A 20,986-nucleotide genomic window follows, 5' to 3' on the forward strand; every position below is an offset into this window, starting at 1 on the left:
TGGTAAAGAGAGTAGGAAGCTGTCTGCTGGGAGCTAGGGGAGTGGGGAGTTAGTGTTTAATGGGGACAGAGTTTCAGTTTGGGAGAATGAAAGTTCTGGAGATGGCTGGTGTAATTGTACTTTATGCCACTCAATTGTACACCTAAAAATGTTTTAAATTGTAAATTTTGTGTATTTTTACCACACAGAAAAAATGAAGGAATGATTTATCTAGTTCCGTATTGATGTGTTTGATTAGGAACCATTTGAAAAATTATTACTTGAAATAGAAGCTCTCCTCTTTTGAATATTTATTTTTTTTTTTTTTTTTTTTTTTTTTTTTTTTGAAAGAGAGAGTGAGAGCAGGGGAGGTGGGCAGAGGGGGAGAGACAGACAGACAGAGAGACAGACAGAGAGAGAGAGAATGAGAATCTTAAGCAGGCTCAGCGTGGAGCCCAATGCAGGGCTCAATCCTTGACAATCCTCATGACACAGGGTCATGACCCTGCAATCATGACCTGAGCTGAAATTAAGAGTTGGACACTCAACCGATTGAGCCACCCAGGCACCCTGAATATTTACTCTTATTGAAAGAGTATTTTGAAATAGTAACTAAGTAACTTTGTATGAAATGTTTTGGTAGTAAAGTAAACCAGATTCGTACAGATTAATTTATTTTACCGTGACTATCTCTGGGAATCATTTTAATTTCATTGTAAGTTTTTATTTTTCTAAGTTTCAGCAAAATTGTTGACGTTTATGTACATTTGATTCAAATTTAAGTGTTTATTGGTTTCCTTAATCTCTTCGTGTTTTCTTTTTAGGTTCCGTTTAAGTCCAGCTGCCCGTAATATTCTGGAAAAACACTCCCTGGATGCTAGCCAGGGCACAGCCACTGGCCCTCGGGGGATATTCACTAAAGAGTATGTTTGTGCTTTTTTTTTTTTAATTAAAAAAACTTTTTTTAAGTTTATTTATTTAGAGAGAGACAGAGAGGGGAGGGGGACAGAAAGAGAGTCCCAAGCAAGGCTCTGCACTGTCAACGCAAAGCCCGACACGGGGCTCAAACTCCCAAAACTGTGAGATCATGACCTGAGCTGAAATCAAGAGTCAGACGTTTAACCAACCAAGCCACCCAGGTGCCCCTGTTTGTGCTTTTTGTAACAACCAATTCCATTATTTATCATGATCATCCTTTTCTGAAAGTATTTTAAGAAGAGCTTATTCAGTGTTAAGATTTAAAAGGATGTATACTGTTCTTTTGTATTTTTAATTGCTTTGGCAGTGTAAAATTATATTCTGTGCAAGGGTTGTTTCTGAATAATTACAGCATTAGTGAAGAACAGTTCTAATTTGGTAACAAAGCCAGATCCTTAGAAATGGTGATAAATGCAGAAAATTAGAGTGCAGAGTGGTGAACCTTTGTATTGTTTTACGTTTACTTGAAATAAGTTAGCGATCACATTTAAATTTTTAAAACCTAGATATATACTTTTAAAAATACTTTCATTCTTATCTGTTTGGAATTTAGTCAATGATATGACCAAAGAGATTTCCATATGCAGTTGGCCCTCTTAGGTCTTCTGTTGCACTGATCTCACTGTCCATGAGTTAGTACCTCACTTGCTTAGTACCACACTCTTAATTATAAATATTCTCAAGTAAGATTTAAAATTTGATAGAGTTATCCTTGCTCTTCTTTTTCAATAGACCAGTTTTCTTGGTTTATTCGTATTTTATTATTCTTCCAAATGAATTTTAAACCATTCATTTGCCCTGCTGACGGGACTCCGCAGGGGGATGATGGTGTTTTTATTGGGATTGTATCGCATTGTAAGTTACGTTGGGGAAGAAGTGATATCTTGATGATCCTGAGTCTTCCTGTTCAAGAACACTGATATGTTTTACCATTTGTTTAAATTTTGTTTCTTTCAGGAGTGTATGAGAACAGATAGCGCCTGCTCTATTCAAACTTGGTCTATTGGGAAGACAAAGGTTAATCCTTTAGGCATATGAACTAATGTAAAATTGCAGTAGTGTTATATGTTATATTTCTATGGCAGTAATATTAAATTCTTCAAATTGAGTTAATGTCTTAAAACAATATGCTTATTCCCTGTTCATATAATATTGATAAAAAGTGATCGGTGATACTGGCTTAAAAGTTTTTAAGTTGCGATGGGGCAAGGGTTATGAAACTATTAAGTGGCAGTGCTGGACCAAGGGACCTTTTTTTTTTTTTTTTCCATTGGTTATTTTAGTCTTCATTAAAGCATCAGTTTATGTTTGTGTATTATTTTTATGGGGAGCGGTACCTCCTTAATTCTTAGATAGTCTCATTTATCTGTATTATAGCCTTATTGATTTGCTCATCAAACATGTGTCTGTGTGGTTCTCTTAAACACATCCTGTGAAGTTCTGCCATACTTCATGAGCAGGAAATCAGCTGTCCTGACTCCTGACTGAAAAAGAGCATCCTAGGCTGTGAATTTTTAGTTAAAGGACCTAAAAACGTAGCCATAAAAAATTAAAATTAAGTATCTCGATAGCCAGTTAAGCCTGGTTTTTCTCCCACATTAATCCCTATTTCGTATCTACTATTCATACCTTAATTTTATTAATCTACCAGTCTATGTTCCAGTAAACTCCCTGTAAAAATGGGATAAAGCATCTTTCTTTATAACCAGGGATACTCACCTATATTTCTGAGGGATGGGACAAAGATTCTATATTTAATTCATTAGTCATCGAGTAAGATTTGGTGAAATGTAAAATAATCATAGCTGCACCTTAGAAGGATTAATTTTGCATATTTGCATAAGATAAATTGGAGTAGGAAAATACTTGAGGTAAGGAGATAAATTAATAGGCTTATAAAGTAATTCAGGTAAAAGATAAAAAATGCTTGAATGCGTGTGGAAGAAGTAAAAGAGAGATTTCTGATGCAGACAGTGTTCTACGGACAGAATTCAGAAGCCTTCGTAAAGGACAATGTGGAGCATAGACCAGGATAGCAACCAGTCAAGGACTGAAGTTGGGATTCTGATCCGGGTCATGAAATTTTGGCTCCATAAATACAATAAGGGCTTTGGGAAAGTATTTGTCTCAGTGGCGTGAGTGATGGGGTAGCTCTGAAGCTTATTATCAGTGCTGATGAGCCTCGCAGGCATCAGGATCAGCGAGGTGAATGTTATTTGCAGGAAACACTTTGGAACCAGAGAGGGAGGTTTGGTAGGTAGTAGAGCAGTAGTTATAATTGAAATAATCAGGAGGTAAACTTTTAGAAGGCTGAAATTCCTGTTTTGGAGGATATCTAGGAACTGGATAAAAAGTTAAGAATGTGTGATCTGAGAAAAGTCTTTGAAGTTGGTGATCAGGTGACATTTTAGAAGGCAGTTCATTGGTGTGACAGCAGAGGAATGAAATAGTGCTTTCTTCATTTCTCCCTTCTCTTTCCATGTGTGCTTAATACATATGTGATGAACAAATCCCTTTTTTTATTTTTATTTTTAAAAAAAAATTTTTTTTAACGTTTATTTATTTTTGAGACAGAGAAAGACAGAGCATGAACGGGGGAGGGTCAGAGAGAGAGAGACACAGAATCTGAAACAGGCTCCAGGCTCTGAGCTGTCAGCACAGAGCCCGACGCGGGGCTCGAACTCATGGACCGCGAGATCATGACCTGAGCCAAAGTCGGACGCTTAACTGACCAAGACACCCAGGCGCCCCCAAATACCTTTTTTTTTAAACCTCAGTTGAAGTTATAACAGTAATGTAACATTTATTAAAGAGAACAAAATGGTATTGTCTTGCTGTATACCCAAAGGCAGCACTGTTAAAATAGAGTTACATGTTTAATGTTTTTGCCATCTTCCTCCTCCTCATATCCAGTTCTCTTTCCTGTCCTTATTCTTTAACTCTGCATCATAAGGGAGTCAACCTTTGGTCTTCAAAATTTGACACATTACAAAAGATTTCGTGGAAAAACAGATCCTTGAAAGCATGCATTATTCAGGATTTTTGCTTTGTGTGCTACTAAAGATGCCTGTGTTTTAAGTTTAACATTAAGGTGGACTTTGGGAAAAACTTTGACTTGCTGTCATCTACAAAAATGTCATATTCTGATAAGATTGAAAAACTGCAGGCTTTGACATAAGCTTCCCCCCAAATCCCTTAGCACACATTCTTGGAATTTGGAGGGACATCCTTCCTTTTTCCACTGTTAACTAAAAATGCAAGTAGAATAGAAAAATCAGTTCCAACTGCTGAAGAAGTGCGTCTGATGCATTGTACTTATGAAGTAGATCCTAAGTGTTAGGCTTGCTATTTTAATGTTGCTCAAACATATCGCTCAGAATATATGTTGCTCAAAAGCATATGGACTTTGTTTTGCCTGTGTGTGTAGTATTTTAGGAAAACGAGCGCTGGGGCCACCTTTAGAGAGAATATATTTAAGTTCTTTGCCTGTAACCTAACATCTTTGGTATATCTGTGTCTTAAATCATAGCTGTAGTTAATGTTTGTATTCATATCACAGCATCAAAAATCTGACCAGTGTGACAGGCAAGTGTCTAGCATTCTTGTAGTAGTATTTCTTTTGAAAACTAAGTCATTGCCCACCCAAATGAATTACTCTCTAAGGGATCCTGGTAGAGAAGATTCTACCCTGAGTGAACCACCAAGGTGCCTTCTGCCGTTCTGCAGAAGTGTGTGGTGTATTTGTTTTTCTCCTAATTTTTAGAGCTTTTAATGCCTACCTAATTCTTCAATCCAGTCTGATTAATTATTTCATGGACAGAATCATTAAAATCATTCTCTACATTATAAAAACTAAATTGTTGGCTGTTATTAAACAATAGTTAACATTTATATTTTACGAGGTATGTAAGTGTGAAATTAGCAATAAAAGCTGACTGTGAAGCAGTGGCCAGAATTGATTTTCTGTTTTCTTGTTTATGATTAATGACTTCTTGCTTTTATTCTTTACTAAGAGCTGTTCTACCCAAGAATCTTAATTACTACAAGAATGAAACTAAACTATTTTTTTTCTTGATAAAATAGTAATACCTATGCTGATAGTATCAGTTTAGGGGCATCTGGTGGCTCAGTCGGTTGAGCGCCCGACTGCGGCTCAGGTCATGATCTCACGGCTCATGGGTTCGAGCCCCACGTCCGGCAATGTGCTGACAGTTCAACCTGGAGCCTGCTTTGGATTCTGTGTCTCCCTCTCTCTCTGCCCCTCCCCTGCTCGCTCTCGCACGCGCTCTCTCTCAAAAATAAATAAACATTAAAAAAAATTAAAAAAAAAATAAAGATGTGTCAGTTTAGTGTGACCAGTCTTAAATCAGTGTATTCAGGCATTTTAGATTCTTTAGTCTCTTTACCTGTTATTTTTATCTGCTTATTTTTAAGTGATAACTGAGAGTAAACTAGTGATCCCCATATAAAGAAAATAAAATGTATTTTAGATATGCCACTCTGATACTAAACTGTAATTTGATTTAAAACCCAGATTAGTAATAGGTTTTGTGAGAGAGATGTATTTTATATAATGGGAAGAGACTAGTAACGTTCAGCTGTGATTTGTAAGAACCTTTAAAAGCTAAGTATCTTCTATTGAAGGCGTTTTTCTGAATCAACAGAGAGGCCTTATATATCCATGCTCATATTTTTATTTATCTGGCTAGGGTTTTGGCTCATGGCATAAATCCCCAGAAATGATGCTGCCAGTCATTTACTTCATATGTAAATGTTATCATAATTAACTGGGAACTGGTGCTTTTGGTTCTAAATCTAAATTAAAAATTAATTTCCAAACAGAAGTAAGCTTGTTCTTCAAGGCCTTAACGGTACACAAGGTCATTCCCTAGGCCGCGTATCTCCTCTCCCCAGTCCTTTCTGTTCCCGTCACCGTGTTGTTGTCCATGCCCTGAAAACCAGCACTGCCTACGTTTAGCTTTGGATTACATAGATTGCATTTTTTCATTCAGTCCCAGACTTGCTGTTAATCCTAGATGTGCTGAATTCTATTCTGATGTGTTCATGTGAGAAAAAATTATTCTGACTCTGCCGTGGTTTATATTTGCATACTATGTGCATAGAGGTGTTAGAAAAGTGGTAGAACGTGCACAGGCTTTGCAGTTGGCCGTACCTGGGTTTGATGCCAGCCCTGGCGGCTGCTTGCTGCCCACCTCTCCAGCTTCATCTTTTAACCCCCTCCCCTTGTTCACTGCTCTCTTCGTGCTGACCTGCCTTCTGTCCTTAAGAGAGGCCTTTTCCCTGGCTGCTCTCCCTGCCTGGAAACATCCTTCTCCGGGCTCTTCTCGAGGCTTGCTCCTTCATCTTTCCACGTGAATACCACCTCCTCAGGCATTCCCTGACCATCTGCCCTATTTTATTTATTTTTTTTAAGTTTATGTATTTTGAGAGAGAGAGAGAGCGCGCAAGCAGTGGTGGGGAGGGTGCAGAGAGAGATGGAGAGAGAGAATCCACGCTGACGGCATGGAGCCCGATGCAGGGCTCGGTCTCATGAACTGTGAGATCCTGACCTGAGCCGAAATCAAGAGTCAGACACTTACCCTACTGAGCCACCCAGGCGCCCCCCATCCTCACCCATCACTCATCCTGTTATTCTGCTTTATTTTTTTCGTAGTACATCACTATCTGTCATTTGTTTGCCTGATTAACATAACAGAGAATAATAGCTGTTTGATGGGAAGTGTCTTGTTTAACACTGTATCCTTGACACGTGGAACAGAGTAGGTGATTGAGAAATACTGACTTAGACTTGGAATTTAACCTCCCTGAGCCTACTTACTCATCTTTGAATTGGGAATAATAATACCTCCCTCACAGGCCTGGTATGAAATTATGTAATTAGCATAAACACAATACATACATTAGAGGCTAATTTTTCCACTTTTACTCCCACTTAAAAAAATTTTTTTTTAATGTTTATTTTTGAGAGAGAGAGAGAGAGAGAGACAGAGCACAAGCAGGGGAGGGGCAGAGAGAGAGGAAGACACAGAATCCTAAGCAGCCTCCGGCCTCCGAGCTGTCAGCACAGAGCCCGACGTGGGGCTTGAACCCACGACTGCGAGATCATGACCTGAGCTGAGGTTGGATGCTTAACCGACTGAGCCACCTAGGTGCCCCTTTTACTCCCACTTTGAATGCTTAGTTAGGGATCCAAGATGATAAAACATTTAAGGTTTCTTCGTCAGCTGACCTCTCATATTAAATGTCAGCTCTTTAACTTTGAAGCAAGTAAGTTATATTTGGTGTTAACTCCATGCACCCCTTTCTGGACCGGGTATAAAGCATGGACCCTCCTTCCTAAAAATGCTATTAGGACCCATTGGGGGATTCCTCTAATAATGTGCCCCAGGTTGGAGCATTCCTTCCTGGGTCAATTTTCTGTTACTGCGTAACAAATTACAACAAGCTTAGTAACTTAAAACAACGTTTATTTATCGTCTAACAATTCTGTAGGTCAGAAGCCAGGGCCCAGCATGGCTGGGTTCTCAGCTTATAGTCACAAGGTTGAAATCAAGGTGTTGGCCCAGGGCTTGGGCTTCATCTGAAGGTTGGAGTCCTCTTCCAGGCTCACGTGGTTGTTGGCTGAATTCAGTTCCTTGGGGCTGTTGGACTCTAGCCCCTTACTGGGTCTTAGCCAAGGACTGACTGGTCTTAGCTCCTCGAGACCTCCTTCAGGTCCTTGCCACATGGTCATCTCCCCGGGCTGTTCACAAATGCCTGTTTGCTTCTCCGGTGCCCGCAGGAGAGTCTCTCTCCGTTCAAATCTCTTCTTGAAAGAATTTCTGGTTCCTTTTAAAGGGCTTATCTGATGTGTCTGATCCTGCCAGGGTAATTTTCCTTTTGCTTTTTGATTAACTTCATGTCAGCTGATTTGGGACCTGAATCGTGTGTACAAAATCCGTCACGTTTGTCACATAATGTAACCTAATCATGGGAGTGGCATCCATCATACTCACAGGCCTACACAAGGGATTATGCAGGGTGTGTAACCAGATAATAATTCTGTGTATACAAGAATGTTGGGGTCATCCGTCTCAGAATTCTGCCTACCATGTTGCCATATTAAGTAAAAAGGTTTTGTTCAGGGAAGGATAATTTCAGACATGCCCGGCAGATGCTAGGTTTTTCCCCTCAGCATTTCTTTCAGTAAACAATAACAAATAATTAACCGTGTTTGAGAAATTTAAAGGATGTAAATTGCCTTTAAATTAGTGTCACCCTGAAGTTGTTTTTAGATTACATAACCTTTTTGAAAAAGTTTTTAGATTAAAACGTTTTTTTTTTTTTACTATAAAATTCTGTTTTTGAAAAGAGTTCTTTTAAATTGTCAGGTATTATAATTTTCGAGAAGGCATTTTGTTTAAGAAAATGTACTATTTCATACCCACTATAACTTAGCATAAATTGAAAGCTTGGTATATTTAGTCATCCACTTACATCCTTTTAAAAAACAAAGATACCTTTAATGCAGGGTAAGTCTGTTACTAGTTTAGTTATCTTTCATTCTGAATGATGCTGTGGGGTAGGTTTATTTCATGAGATGATGCTGTTAACATTTTGAGCAATATTTAAAATGGTATGAGTTTCTGACCATAACAAGGTTATTTACACTAGAAAATCCAGTAATTTAGTAAATATACTAATAAAAGTCATCAGAAACTTGACATTTTCTGAATGCCATGTGAAAATTATTTGACAAGTATAAAGAATGAGAGTATGGTTTAAGAATTGTTCGTCTACCAAATGACACCCCCCCCGAGAAAAGGACTAATTTCCTTTTTAAAGATATCTACGCCCAAAACTTTGATATAATTCAAATTGTTTGGTTTTTGAAAATGTCCAAATATTGTAGCCATTGGGTGAATAATATGAATCAGCAGACCAGATAAGATTTGCTTGTGTAACTCAAGTAATTCATTTTGCATCACAGCCTTGACATCTCTCTTTTTCAGTACCTTCCCTCCTTATCTCCATTTTCTAAATGTTCTCTTCTATTCCTTGTTGCTAATCGTGGTTATCTCTCTCTTCAGGGATGCTCTCAAACTGGTCCAGTTGAAAGAAACGGGCAAGATTACTGAATCCAGACCCACCCCAGCCCCTCTAGCTACTCCCGCAGTGCCTCTGCCCCCACAGGCCATGGCCACCCCACCATACACACGGCCGATGATCCCACCGGTCTCAACTCCTGGACAACCGAATGTAGTGGTAATATCATTTGAATAGATTTGTATGTTTTCGGACTTAAGTGAGAACTAGGAACCCAATAAGAACCATTACTGTCTGTTTTTTGGGGTTTTTTTTAATTAGTTTATTTATTTTGAGAGAGAGAGAGAGAGAGAGACATCATGAGTGGGGGAGGGGCAGAGAGAGAGAGAGAGAGAGAGAGAGAGAGAGAGAGAGAAAAGCCCAAGCAGGCTCTGCACCATCAGCCCAGAGCCCAACTTGGGGCTCATACTCAGGAAACTGCGAGATCATGACTTGAGCCAAAATTAAGAGTCAGACACTTAACTCACTGAACCACCCAGGCGCCCCAGCTGTCTGTTTTACGTGTAATTCTACCAATCCATTTTAGTAGTAGCTAACAGTGATAAAGAAAAAATTCTCCAGATACTTCATGTTGTGCAGACTCCTAGCACAAACCCAGTTTGTGTGGTGCTAACTTTCAAGTCCAGTGCCATATAAATAGGCTGTTTAATCATGCTGCTTTTCATGTAGCTTTTCTCCAGTGTGGTACTAATAGTTGGTAGCCACCACTAGCCCTCATCTGTGGCTGTTTTATTTTAATGTTTATTTTTATTTTTGAGAGAGAAAGAGCATGAGTGGGAGATTGGCAGAGAGATGGGGGGACAGAGGATCCAAAGCAGGCTCTACAGTGTCAGCTGGAGCCTGATGTGGGGCCTGAACTCACGGACCATTAGATGGTGACCTGACCCGAAGTCGGACGCTCAACAGGCTGAGCCACCCAGGCGCCCCTTGACTGAGGGAATTGATACTCTGACTGTGAAGAACTATAGAGACTGTATAGCTAGTCATTCTTTCTCAGATGGAGGCAGTAACAGCCCTTTTTTGTTGTCAGAATATTCCATTTTGCCTCTTTTTACCTCCCTTTCTTAGTATCTTTCATGTCATTTGTTTCCCATCAGAAGAAATGCAGGATAATCAGGTTCATGTAAAACTGAAAGGGAAAAAAAAAAAAACAAACTGGGCACTTAAAAAATAAACAAACCTATCTTGCGCTTTCTGATGGAGAAATATATTCCAGTATAGTATTTTAAAGAATTTGCAAACAGTACAAATTTCATGGGAAACAATTTTTAATGTAAATTCATGATTCGTGACTTCATATACAAAAAATTTATGTGTAATCAAATCTTATGTTTTTAAGAAGTAGGTTATTCAAATTAGGAAGGTAAACCTTACTTTCAAATTTTTATGGTATACAGAGAGCATTCATTCTATCTGAACAAATACTTTACTAACATAAAGTGTTTAGTTTCCTAAGGACTCAGGTATATTTTTAGCTGCTTGATTAGAAGTGACTGTGATCTAGTCCCAGAGTGGAGTGAAGGACAAGGAAGGAATCACAGGTAGTTTTATGTCCATCCTGCTTTTTGTTAGAGTTTCAAAGAACAGAGTGGAAAAGCTATAGTAAGTTATAGGAAGATTTTATTATCTCACTTAGACTTTTTATTATGAACTTTCAGGAAATATGATACTCATGTGATTTCTTTTTAAATTACAAACCAAAATAGAAATAGTTTGGCAGATTATCCAGTACATTATCTTTTTCTACTGCACACCATTTTTATAAGTAGGAATTGTCTGTTGTTGGTTTGTTGATGTGTTGGATGCTTTGAGTTTTATTAAGTGATATTTGTAACAAGCTGCTTACAGTGGTATGTGTGTGTCTGTCTGTCTCTGTCCCATACACACACCCATGGGAGAATTATTCATGACCTGGTAGATTTCTTTTTGATCATCTTATACAAAGTAACATAAGATTCTCATTTATAACTAAGACATGGGTTTTACCAATTTTTTCTACAGTTGTATACTATAAAATTAAAGCTCTCTGGATTTCTTATATTCCTCCTTATACTAAGAATTTTTAATAGTATTTTTCCTCTGTTAATCTTTAATTACCAAGAGTTAAGTTACTGAGACTAGATTATAGTATTAGAATTTGCTTTTTCCACTTCCATCTATGGTTTAATGGACAGATTGCAATTTCTTTGCAGGGCACATTCACTGAAATCCCTGCTAGCAATATTCGAAGAGTTATTGCCAAGAGGTTAACTGAATCTAAAAGTACTGTACCACATGCATATGCTACTACTGACTGTGACCTTGGAGCTGTTTTAAAAGCTAGACAAAGTCTGGTCAGAGGTTAGTAAAGTTAAATTTACTTAATACAGTACATGTGCTAACTGTTGTGAAATCCTTTACTTACAAAGGCACATTGTGCAGCTTTTTATTTTGGTTTCATCATCTGGGTGTATTTTAGTACTAAAGAAAAGAATTGGTTCACTTTTCTTATAAGAAATAAACCGATTCCATTGTATTGAGTAAATCATGTTTTTGGTATGATATCTGAACAAAGCAATCCTTAACATTTTAGAAAGTAAAAAATCCAAAATGATTGAAAAATGTTTTAGATTTTACATATATCTTAGATATCACTCTTCTTTATACAAGTTTTAATTTTTTATATCTTTTTCAAAATGAACTTTCAGGTTATGAAATTTGTAATGTACCTCCCAGCAAATTAGTTAAAACTAAGGTTGCTGGGAGACTTCGGAATTTTTAGCATGAACTGATGTTTTCTTTCTTTCTTTTCTTCCTTCCTTCCTCCCTTCCTTCCTTCCTTCCTTCCTTCCTTCCTTCCTTCCTTCCTTCCTTCCTTCCTTCCTTCCCAATCTGTATGGCTTTGATTTCATTTTCTTGCTTTTTTGAATTGGCTAAGACCTCTATCTTAACCTGCAATGATGAGTATAAATGGCAAAAGCAGACATTTTTGCCTCGTTCTTGGTCTTAGGAGAAAACATTCAGTCTTTAATGTTAGTTGTAGGTTTTTTGTAGATTCCTTAAGTTGAGGAAATTCATATTCCTAATTTGCTGAGAGTTTTAGGCATAAACGGATGTTGAATTTTGTCAAATGCTTTTGTGCGTCTTTTGAGATAACCTTTCCTTTTTCATTCTGTTATTTTGATGAATTATTTTGGTTGATTTCCAGATGTTGAATAAACTTGTATTCCTTGTATAAAACTCATCAATCATTAATTTTCTTATATATTTCTTGATCCCATTTTCTAAAATTTTGCTAAGAATTGTTATACCTGTGCACATGAATAATAACTACCCTGTGGTTTTCTTAAAGATGTTTGTTTGTTTTTTCCTTGGGTTTGTTACCAGATCTCACAGAATAAATTAGGAAATGTTTCCTTCTCCTTTATTTTCTGAAAGGTTTGGGTAGAATTGATTTTATTTCCTTTTTAATTATTTGGTAGAATTCACCAATGAGACTGTCTGTCTAGGCCTTTGATTTTCTTTGTGGGAAGACTTTTAACTACAAATTCAGTTTTTAAAAATAGATGTATCGATTTCTTCTGGAATGAGCTTGAGTAGTTTGTGTCTTTCAAGGAATTTGTTTATGTCATCTAAGTGATAAAATTTTCAGTAGTCCCCCCTCATCCACAGGGAATACATTCCAGGACCCCCAGTGGATGCCTGCAACCATTGATGGTACCAAACCCTGTATATACTGTGTTTTCTCCTGTGCATACATACCTATGCACCTATGCACCTTAACTTAAAAATTAGACATAGAGATTAACAATCATAATAAAATAGAACACTGTAGTACAATACTGTAATAAAAGTTAAGTGAATGTGGTCTCTCTGTCTCTTAAGTATCTTACTGTGCTGTACTCGCCCCTCTCGTTATGATGTGAGGTGATAAAATGCCAACGTGGTGAGATGACGCACGGTGAATGATGTAGGCATTGGGACATAGTGTTAGGGTATTGATGACCCTCTGACAGTATGTCAGAAGGAGGATCATCTGCCTCTGGGCTGCTGTTGGCTGTGGGTAACTGAAACTGTGAAAAGCAGAACTATGGATAAAGGGGTCGTTGGCATAAAGTTGTTTATAATATTACCTTACTATATAGTACTTCTAACATTATATAATCTGAAGTGATGTCTCCATTTTCAGTATTAGTAATTTGTGTCTTTTGACTTTCTTGATCAATCTGGCTGGGGATTTATAAATTTTATTGATCTCTTCAAACAGTCACCTAATTTCATACAATTTCTTCATTGTTTTTCTAATTTTCTTTTCATTGGTTTCTGCTGCCACCTTTATTCCTTTTTTTTTCTGTTTGCTTTGGGTTTAATTTGCTCCTTAGTTTCCTAGTTTCCAAAGGTGAAAGCTGAGATCAATATCATATAATAAACCTTGATGCTAACATAAGCATATAATGCTTTTAAGGTCCCTTTCAGCAGTGCTTTAGATGAATTCCACAGAATTTGATGTGTTTTATTTTTCTTTCTATTCAAGATGTTTTCTAATTTTCCTTGTGATGTGTCTTTTGATCCATGAATCATTTGCAAGTGTAAATATAATTTCCAAATATTTAGGGCTTTTCAGCCTTTCTTTTATGATTTCTTGCTTAACTCCACTGTGCTTAGAGAACATGATTTGTATGATGTAAATCTTAACTTTTGTTGAGATTTTAGAGTCGTAATATGGTCTATCTTGATGAATGTTTCATGTGTATTTGAAAAGAATGTGTGTTCTACCTCTGAGGAGTGTTCTATAAATGTCAGGTGAAGTTGGCTGGGAGTAGTGTTCATGTCTTCATATCCTTTCTGATTTCCTACGTGTTCTGTCCATTCTTGAAAGAAGAGTGTTGAGATCCCTGGTTACGATTAGGATTTGTCTGTTTTCCCTTTGAGTACTGTTGGTATTATATCATCTTGAAGGTGTGTTATTAGGCACAGAACACATTTAGGATTTTATGTGTTCCTGATGAATTGATGCGTCATGAAATGTCTCTGTTCATTCCTGGCGTAATATTTCTTACTCTGAAGCCTTCCTTATCTGATATTGGTACAGTCAGTCCAAATTTCTTTGACTGATGTTTTTATATCTTTTTACTTCTAATATATGTCTTTATATTTTTTAATTTTTAAAAAAATTTATTTATTTTTTTTTTGAGGGGGAGGGTCAGAGAGAGGGAGACACAGAATCCGAAGCAGGCTCCAGGCTCTGAGCTGTCAGCACATGGGGCTCACATGGGGCTCGAACTCACAAACCGCGAGATCGGGACCTGAGCCGAAGTCAGACGCTTAACCGACTGAGCCACTGAGGTGTCCCTGTCTTTATATTTAAACTGACTTCTTGCAGACAGCAAATAATTTTCTTATTTTTTAATCTAATCCATACTCTGTCTTTTAATTAAGGTGTTTGGACCATTCACATTTAGTAATTTTGTCCTTTGTTTTTTCTTACTTTTTTTTTTTTGGATTGGTTGCTTTTTAATTTTTTAATTCCATTTTATTTCTGTTTTACCTTTCTCTTTCTACGTGGTGGTTTCCTTAAGGTTTACGATATAATTCTTTAACTCATCACAGTCTACCTTCAAATTTGTATCACACCCCTTCGTGTGTAATGTAAGAACTTTACAACAACATACTCGATTTTCTCCCTTCTATCCTTTGTGCCTTTGTTGTCATGTTTTATTACCACATGTGGTATAAGCACCAGCATATATGTCTGATATGTTTTTGCTTTAGCAAATCAATTATGTTTAAAACATAAACTTTAAAAGAGTTTTAAAAATGCAGGGAAAAAAAGTCTTTTTGCATTTGCCCATTTTCTTTTTACCATTTTTTGGCCTTCTTCATTTCTCTGTGTAGATACAAAATGCTTGTCTGGTATTTACCTCTGCCTAAAGAATTTCCTTTAATGTGTCTTGTAATACAGGTTGGCTGGCAATAAATTCTCAGCTTTTATCTGAAAAAGTCTATTTCTCCTTCATGTATTTCCCTTTGTTTAATTATTAATTATGGCAAAATATGTGTAACATAAAATTTACCATCTTAAACATGTTTAAGTGCACAGCTTAGGGATAATAATCCTTTCACATTGCTGTGCAACCACAGCAATTTATTCACAAAAGTCTTCATTGTGCAGAACTGAAATTCTATACCCACTAAAATGATAGCTTCCTATTTTCCTCTCCTCCCAGCCTTTGTCTAGCAGCCAGCATTCTGCTTTCTGTCTCTATGGATTTGACTATTGTTAAGTACCTCATATGAGTGGAATCATATAGGGCTTGTCTTTTTGTGACTGGCTTATTTCACTTAGTGTATCGTCTGAAGGTTCATCCATGTTGTAGTATGTGTCAGAATTTCCATCCTTTTTAAGACTGAATAATATTCTATTGTATGTATTTACCATGTTTTGTTTATTTATATGTCAGTGGACACTTGGGTTGCTTCCACCTTTTGACTATTGTCAATAATGCTGCTGTGAACATGGGGGTATACGTAGCTCTCTGTGTCCTTGCTTTCACATCTCTTGGGTCTATCCCAGAAGTATTGCTGGAACATATGGTAATTCTATTTGTAATATTTTGAGGAGCTGCCATGCTGTGTTCCATTGTGACTGTACCATTTTGCATTCCTATCAGGTGTGCCCAAGGGTTCCAGTTTTCTCCACATCCTTGCCAACACTTGTTGGCAACCATCCTGATGGGTGTGTCTCCTTCGTTTTTGGTATTTCTGCTGGGTATAGAGTTTTGAGTAAAAAGATTTTTGGTTTCACTACTTGAAATAAAGATCCCATTCCATTATCTTCTGACTTGCCAAATATCTGCTGCCGTTCTTAATATCTCTGTTCCCCTCTATAATGATGTCTCCCCTCCGGTGCTGTTGTCTTCAAGATTTTCTCCATTAGCAGTTTGATTATTATATGCTTTAGCGTTTTTTTTATACTGTATTTTATCCTGCTGGGGTTTCCTCTCAGCTTCTTGGATTTGTGGTTTGTTGTCTTTCATTAATTTCGGAAAACTCCTAGCCATTGTATTCCACTTATGTTCTGCTTGATGTGTTTTCTCTTTGGAACTCTGATTATAAATACTCAATTGTTTGAATTGTCTAAAGCTCTTAGATCCCCTATTCTTTTTTTTTTTTTTTTTTTTTTTTACCTTTTTTTTTCCTCTTTGTGTTTCCATTTGGATAATTTTTGTTGAACTAGCTTCAATGTCACTGACTCTTTTCTTGGCTATGTTTAGTCTGTGAATCTTAACAAAAAAAATCTTTATCTTTGATAGCATGTTTTTTTTCCCTGAGATGTCCATTCGAATGCTGTTTTATAGTTTCCATCTGTCTGCTGATACCCCCTTTGTTCACACGCATTGTCCCATACTTTGTCCTGTACTTTCCCATATTCCAACAGCGGTTAATCATTTTGTGTGCTCGTCCTTCCTCAGAGGGGAGCCATCACCCTTGACGTTCAGTTCACTTGTTTGCCTTGTAACCTTGGCTCCCTAATGGACTCAAGAAAAGTTGTGATTTTGTAACTTCTGCTTTTCTTCTGCTCTATTAGGGTGGGAAAAACATTCTCTTCTGGGTTTCTACATGTTAAGTGACAACAGAACTGATTTCAATTTAGATACACACTTTGAAGAATTCATACAAAGACAGCCTGACAGCTTTTAAAAGTTCAAGGAAATAAATGGAAAGCTACTTCAAAGAAAATTCTCTGTATTCAAAAAGTTAACCTTGGAATCTCTCTTTATAGATATTAAGTGTACTTGCTTAGTCATGATATAAAGATCATTAGGGGAATAATTTTCCTTGTTTCTTCCTTTCATGAGGCAGGAAACAGTACTATTTCAGTGGAGGGATGGATTAGTCTAGTATCTTTTCATGGTCGCAAGTTTGGTATGTCTTTGCAATTAGGAATTTTCGGGGAGGAGGGGCTCTTAGAGCCCCCATTATTTATCTCCAGTCCTCTTTCTTGTATAGTTATAATGTAGTATTCTATAAGCCTGTCTGCACTGTTTTGTAATGATAGGCAAATGAAAATGTTTGATATTCCCTCACAAACTATTTCTTATTCTTCTCAGTCAATGTCACCAACAGTCTCCTTTCTATATATTTGAAAATTTCCATAATAAAGAGTTAAAAATAAAATAACTTGAAAAAATCTCCTTTGCACTTTTTTGGTTTTCAATGCCTAAGCGAAATGTCATGTGAGAAATTGGACATATAATAAGCCTGAAGCTCCTGATGCATGGGGATTAGAGGTAGCATTTGAAGGAATCATCAGCATATGAATGGTATCAAAGCCATGGAACCAAAAGTTCTTGCCTGGGAAGATTCCACCTTTGAGAGAAAGGGATAGAAAATGAGTAAGTGGTAAAGAGTAGAAGACAACAATGGAGAATATAGTGACACAGAAGCCAGTAAGAGACAGTGTTTTGAGGTGAAGAAAGTGATCAACTCAACAGTACTAAATGTTGGAGTACAATGAGGGCAGAGAATTTAGGTGAGCACTGTGGACTCAGGCAGTAGATTGGGAATCATCAGCCGGTGGATGGTTTGGGAAGTCTTCACTGTGGATACCTATGGATAGTAGATAAAGTGAGAAGGAGGTGGAGGGAGCCATGAAGAGTAAGCATAATGAGTTCCTAATATCTGTCCACCTATTGGAATTTATGTAGACCAATTCTTTTATATTGGTTATCATTAAAATTCTCTAAGCACTGGAAACCCACTCACATTTCTACTCATAAAGAGGTTTAAAACAAGCAAACAAAAATATTTATGTCTCTGGAAATCTGAAATAAAAGAGCAGTGATTTGGATGAGCAGGTGACTCTTACCGTGACAGTTTGGCAGTATATGGGTTTATGGTAATTCATCTAGTGTCTTTCTGAAATCTCCAGCATGCCTTGGGAATGAGCTATTGTTCATATAAAATTCCATGATACTATAGTAACGGGATTTGTTTATCTTGCCACATACCATTGACGAGATCTTTATCTTAAATGCTTTGTCTAGAAGCCATTGCAATGGAGAATCAAGTGTAGTTTACATTTTTCAATACTTTCCTACCCACCTGGAAAAGCAAAAGTATAAATCAAATGCTTAAGTTATGATCAGCTCTGTGGGAAGGGAGGGGACCTCAGCTTTACCTTGAAATCATTATGTATACTGGAAGGAAATTGATTTAATGGAATCACCATAAAACTAGACAGAAAACCTCATTTTGTTCGTTGCACCAGGACGTGTGCCAACATTGCTTCATCTTTGGCCTTTGCTATATCCTGTTTTGTTAAGTTAAAAAGCAGCTCATTGGTCTTAAATTTTTTTGGTGTCCACTCCATTAGTAAGAAATTTCTTTCTAGATGGATGAATGGATGGATAGATAGATAGATAGATAGATAGATATAGATATCTTTAAAGTGACTGTGTTACCACTGTTCTAGTATAATCAATATATTACAAAGCTCATGCAGAATGAAGACATTTGAAAAGGATGAGAGAAAAAAATGAATCATCTGAATCTATATAGAGAGACCATTTGTGTTTTTAGAGAGATAGGGGTTGGTTCTTTCTAATTACGGTTATAATGTATCCTTCAAGTTCTTGTATATGATATCTAAGCTTTAAAAGAATTATAATCAAGTTCCAGAAGTAATTGTCTACATGTATGGCTAATATTATTTATCCAGGGCCTCATATAAGTTTTTCTAATCAGGGAAATTTTGCTAAGCGAATAAACAAAAACTTACAATATTTTTCATTATGGTTTGTTAATGAATAAGTTTGCAGTCATAATGGTCAATGTTAAAGTTTCATTATGAACCCTAATTTTGATATGCTTGTTTTTCTTTCAGATGACATTAAAGTATCAGTAAACGATTTTATTATCAAGGCAGCAGCTGTTACCCTTAAAGTAAGTAGCAGACCCCAAATAATTTTGGCTTCTTTTAGTCTCATGTTGGGGCGGCTGGGTGGCTCAGTCGGTTGTGCGTCCGACTTTGGCTCAGGTCATGATCTCATGGCTTCTGAGTTTGAGCCCTGTGTCGGGCTCTGTGCTGACAGCTCAGAGCCTGGAGCCTGCTTCAGATTAGAAGTGTCTCTCTCTCTGTCTCTGTCTGTCTCTCTCTCTGCTACTCCCTCAGTCGTGCTCTATCTCTCTGTCTTTCAAAAATTAATAAACATTAAAAAAAAATTTTAAATAGTCTCATGTCTTGGGATTTTTATATGATAAATGGAACTCTGATTTTTAAGTCCCCAAAATTTTATAACATTATTGCTAAAAATATATCATGTAGTCTCACCCCCTCAGTAATACAAATGAAACTGAGAATCAGTGGGGCTTACGACTAATTATAGCAGAACAGAGACCATTCAGCAAATACGAATTGATCCCCGGTGTTGTGCTGAGTACTTTGTAGGCATTAGAGGTACAATAGTGAACGAACGCCTACATGTTTTCTGCTCTCCTGGGGCTTACACTCTGGATGGAAGACACCAGTATTTGTCAGATAGTGAAAGTATTGAGGAGCAAGAGAAAGCGGAGTAGGGGTGTCATTGTGCACAGTTAGGCAAGGAAGGCCTCTCTGGCAAGGTGATAACTGAGCCAAGGCCCAAAAAAGAGGGTGTGAGCCACAGACACACCTGGTAGAAGAGTGCTCCAGGCAGAGGGAACTGCAGACGCAACGGCTGGGAGGGGCAAGTGCTGCCTTTGAGACATGGCCCCAGGGACAAAGTGTGCCTCGAAGAGAGAAGGTAGGAGATGAGATTGAACAGATGATATTAAAAGAGGGAATGTGGAGAGGGCCCTGAAGTAGGTGAAGCCTTGGTGGCCATGGAAAGGACTAGGGATTTTATTATGAAGGGGAAGGAAGCCTTTGGAGGGGATTGAGAGAGGACTGACGGTCTACTTCACCTTTACAAAGAAAAAGGAGTGACTGTTCTGGTGGTTTGAGGAATGCAGCCTGTAGAGAGGCCAGGGGGCAGCAGTGCTCTCCTGGGAGGCTGTGGACCCTGACAGTGGTGTGGACTCAGGTGGCAGCTAGGAGGGTGGCTAGGGTGAAGGTGAGATTTTGGGTATGTTTCAAAGTAGAGCCAACAAAATTGACTGATGGATTGGATGTGGAGCGTGAGAGAAAGGACAAGGGCTTTAGCCCAAGCATTGGGAGGAATGGAGCTTTCCACGTGCAGAGATTGGGAATGTGAGAGAGGAGCAGGTTCGAGGTAGGAGTTCTAGAGTTGGATTTGGACATAGCTCAGTTCGAGAAGCCAAATGGTGTCCCATTGGAGGGGCCAGGAAGGCAGGTGAGCGGTGGGGTGTCTGGCTGGACACGTAGATTGGAAACCCAGGCTTCCTGCCTTCCTGCTCTGCACCATTTTCTGTCCTGCCTTTCTTTCTATAACCAGGCTATTTTTCTGGATCACTGCGTATTAAGTGCTATATTTAAAGTATGCTTATAAGGAATTTGTTTTTATTTCTTGGACAATACAGTAATGGAGAATTTTAAAGTCATGCCTTTTCTTAGCCATTCGTATCTAAGGGTTCATATGCTTTTGTGTTTTGACCAAATAATATTTTGAATTGTATTAGTGATTTTCTAATTATGAATCATTCTTGCCCTCCTTAAGTGAATCTCCAGTGGCCATTACATTTCATTTCATAATTTTGTATTAGGAACCGTGATTGTAATTTAAATTTTGTGCTAGTTTTATCAGGTTTTTTTTAAATCGGTGGTTTCTTAAAATGAATTTGGATCCTTTTTCTCTTTCCTTTCTCTGTACTTTTTTTCTTTATTATAAAGATTTTTATTTCTTGAAGTTTATAGAATTCACCAATAAAAATATCTCAGCCTAGTTCTATTTTGAGGAGGTAGACTTGATGACTTTCTCATTTTCCCCCATAATTATTGAGCTGT

At 37.6% G+C, this 20,986-nt stretch overlaps 1 protein-coding gene across 1 annotated transcript in view; it reads left to right on the forward strand.

Moving 5' to 3' along the window:
* The window catches only part of PDHX (pyruvate dehydrogenase complex component X), a 72,132-nt gene that overhangs the window by 38,694 nt on the left and 12,452 nt on the right, over positions 1 to 20,986 (forward strand). Inside the window, exons 5-8 of the mRNA XM_030332022.2 lie at positions 804 to 902; positions 9,048 to 9,222; positions 11,256 to 11,403; positions 18,929 to 18,987. Of these exons, the coding sequence (XP_030187882.1) occupies positions 804 to 902; positions 9,048 to 9,222; positions 11,256 to 11,403; positions 18,929 to 18,987 (481 nt within the window). The remainder of the gene's footprint in view (positions 1 to 803; positions 903 to 9,047; positions 9,223 to 11,255; positions 11,404 to 18,928; positions 18,988 to 20,986) is intronic.

This window comes from Lynx canadensis, chromosome D1, assembly GCF_007474595.2.
Source record: "Lynx canadensis isolate LIC74 chromosome D1, mLynCan4.pri.v2, whole genome shotgun sequence".
NCBI classification, from domain to species: Eukaryota; Metazoa; Chordata; class Mammalia; order Carnivora; family Felidae; genus Lynx; species Lynx canadensis.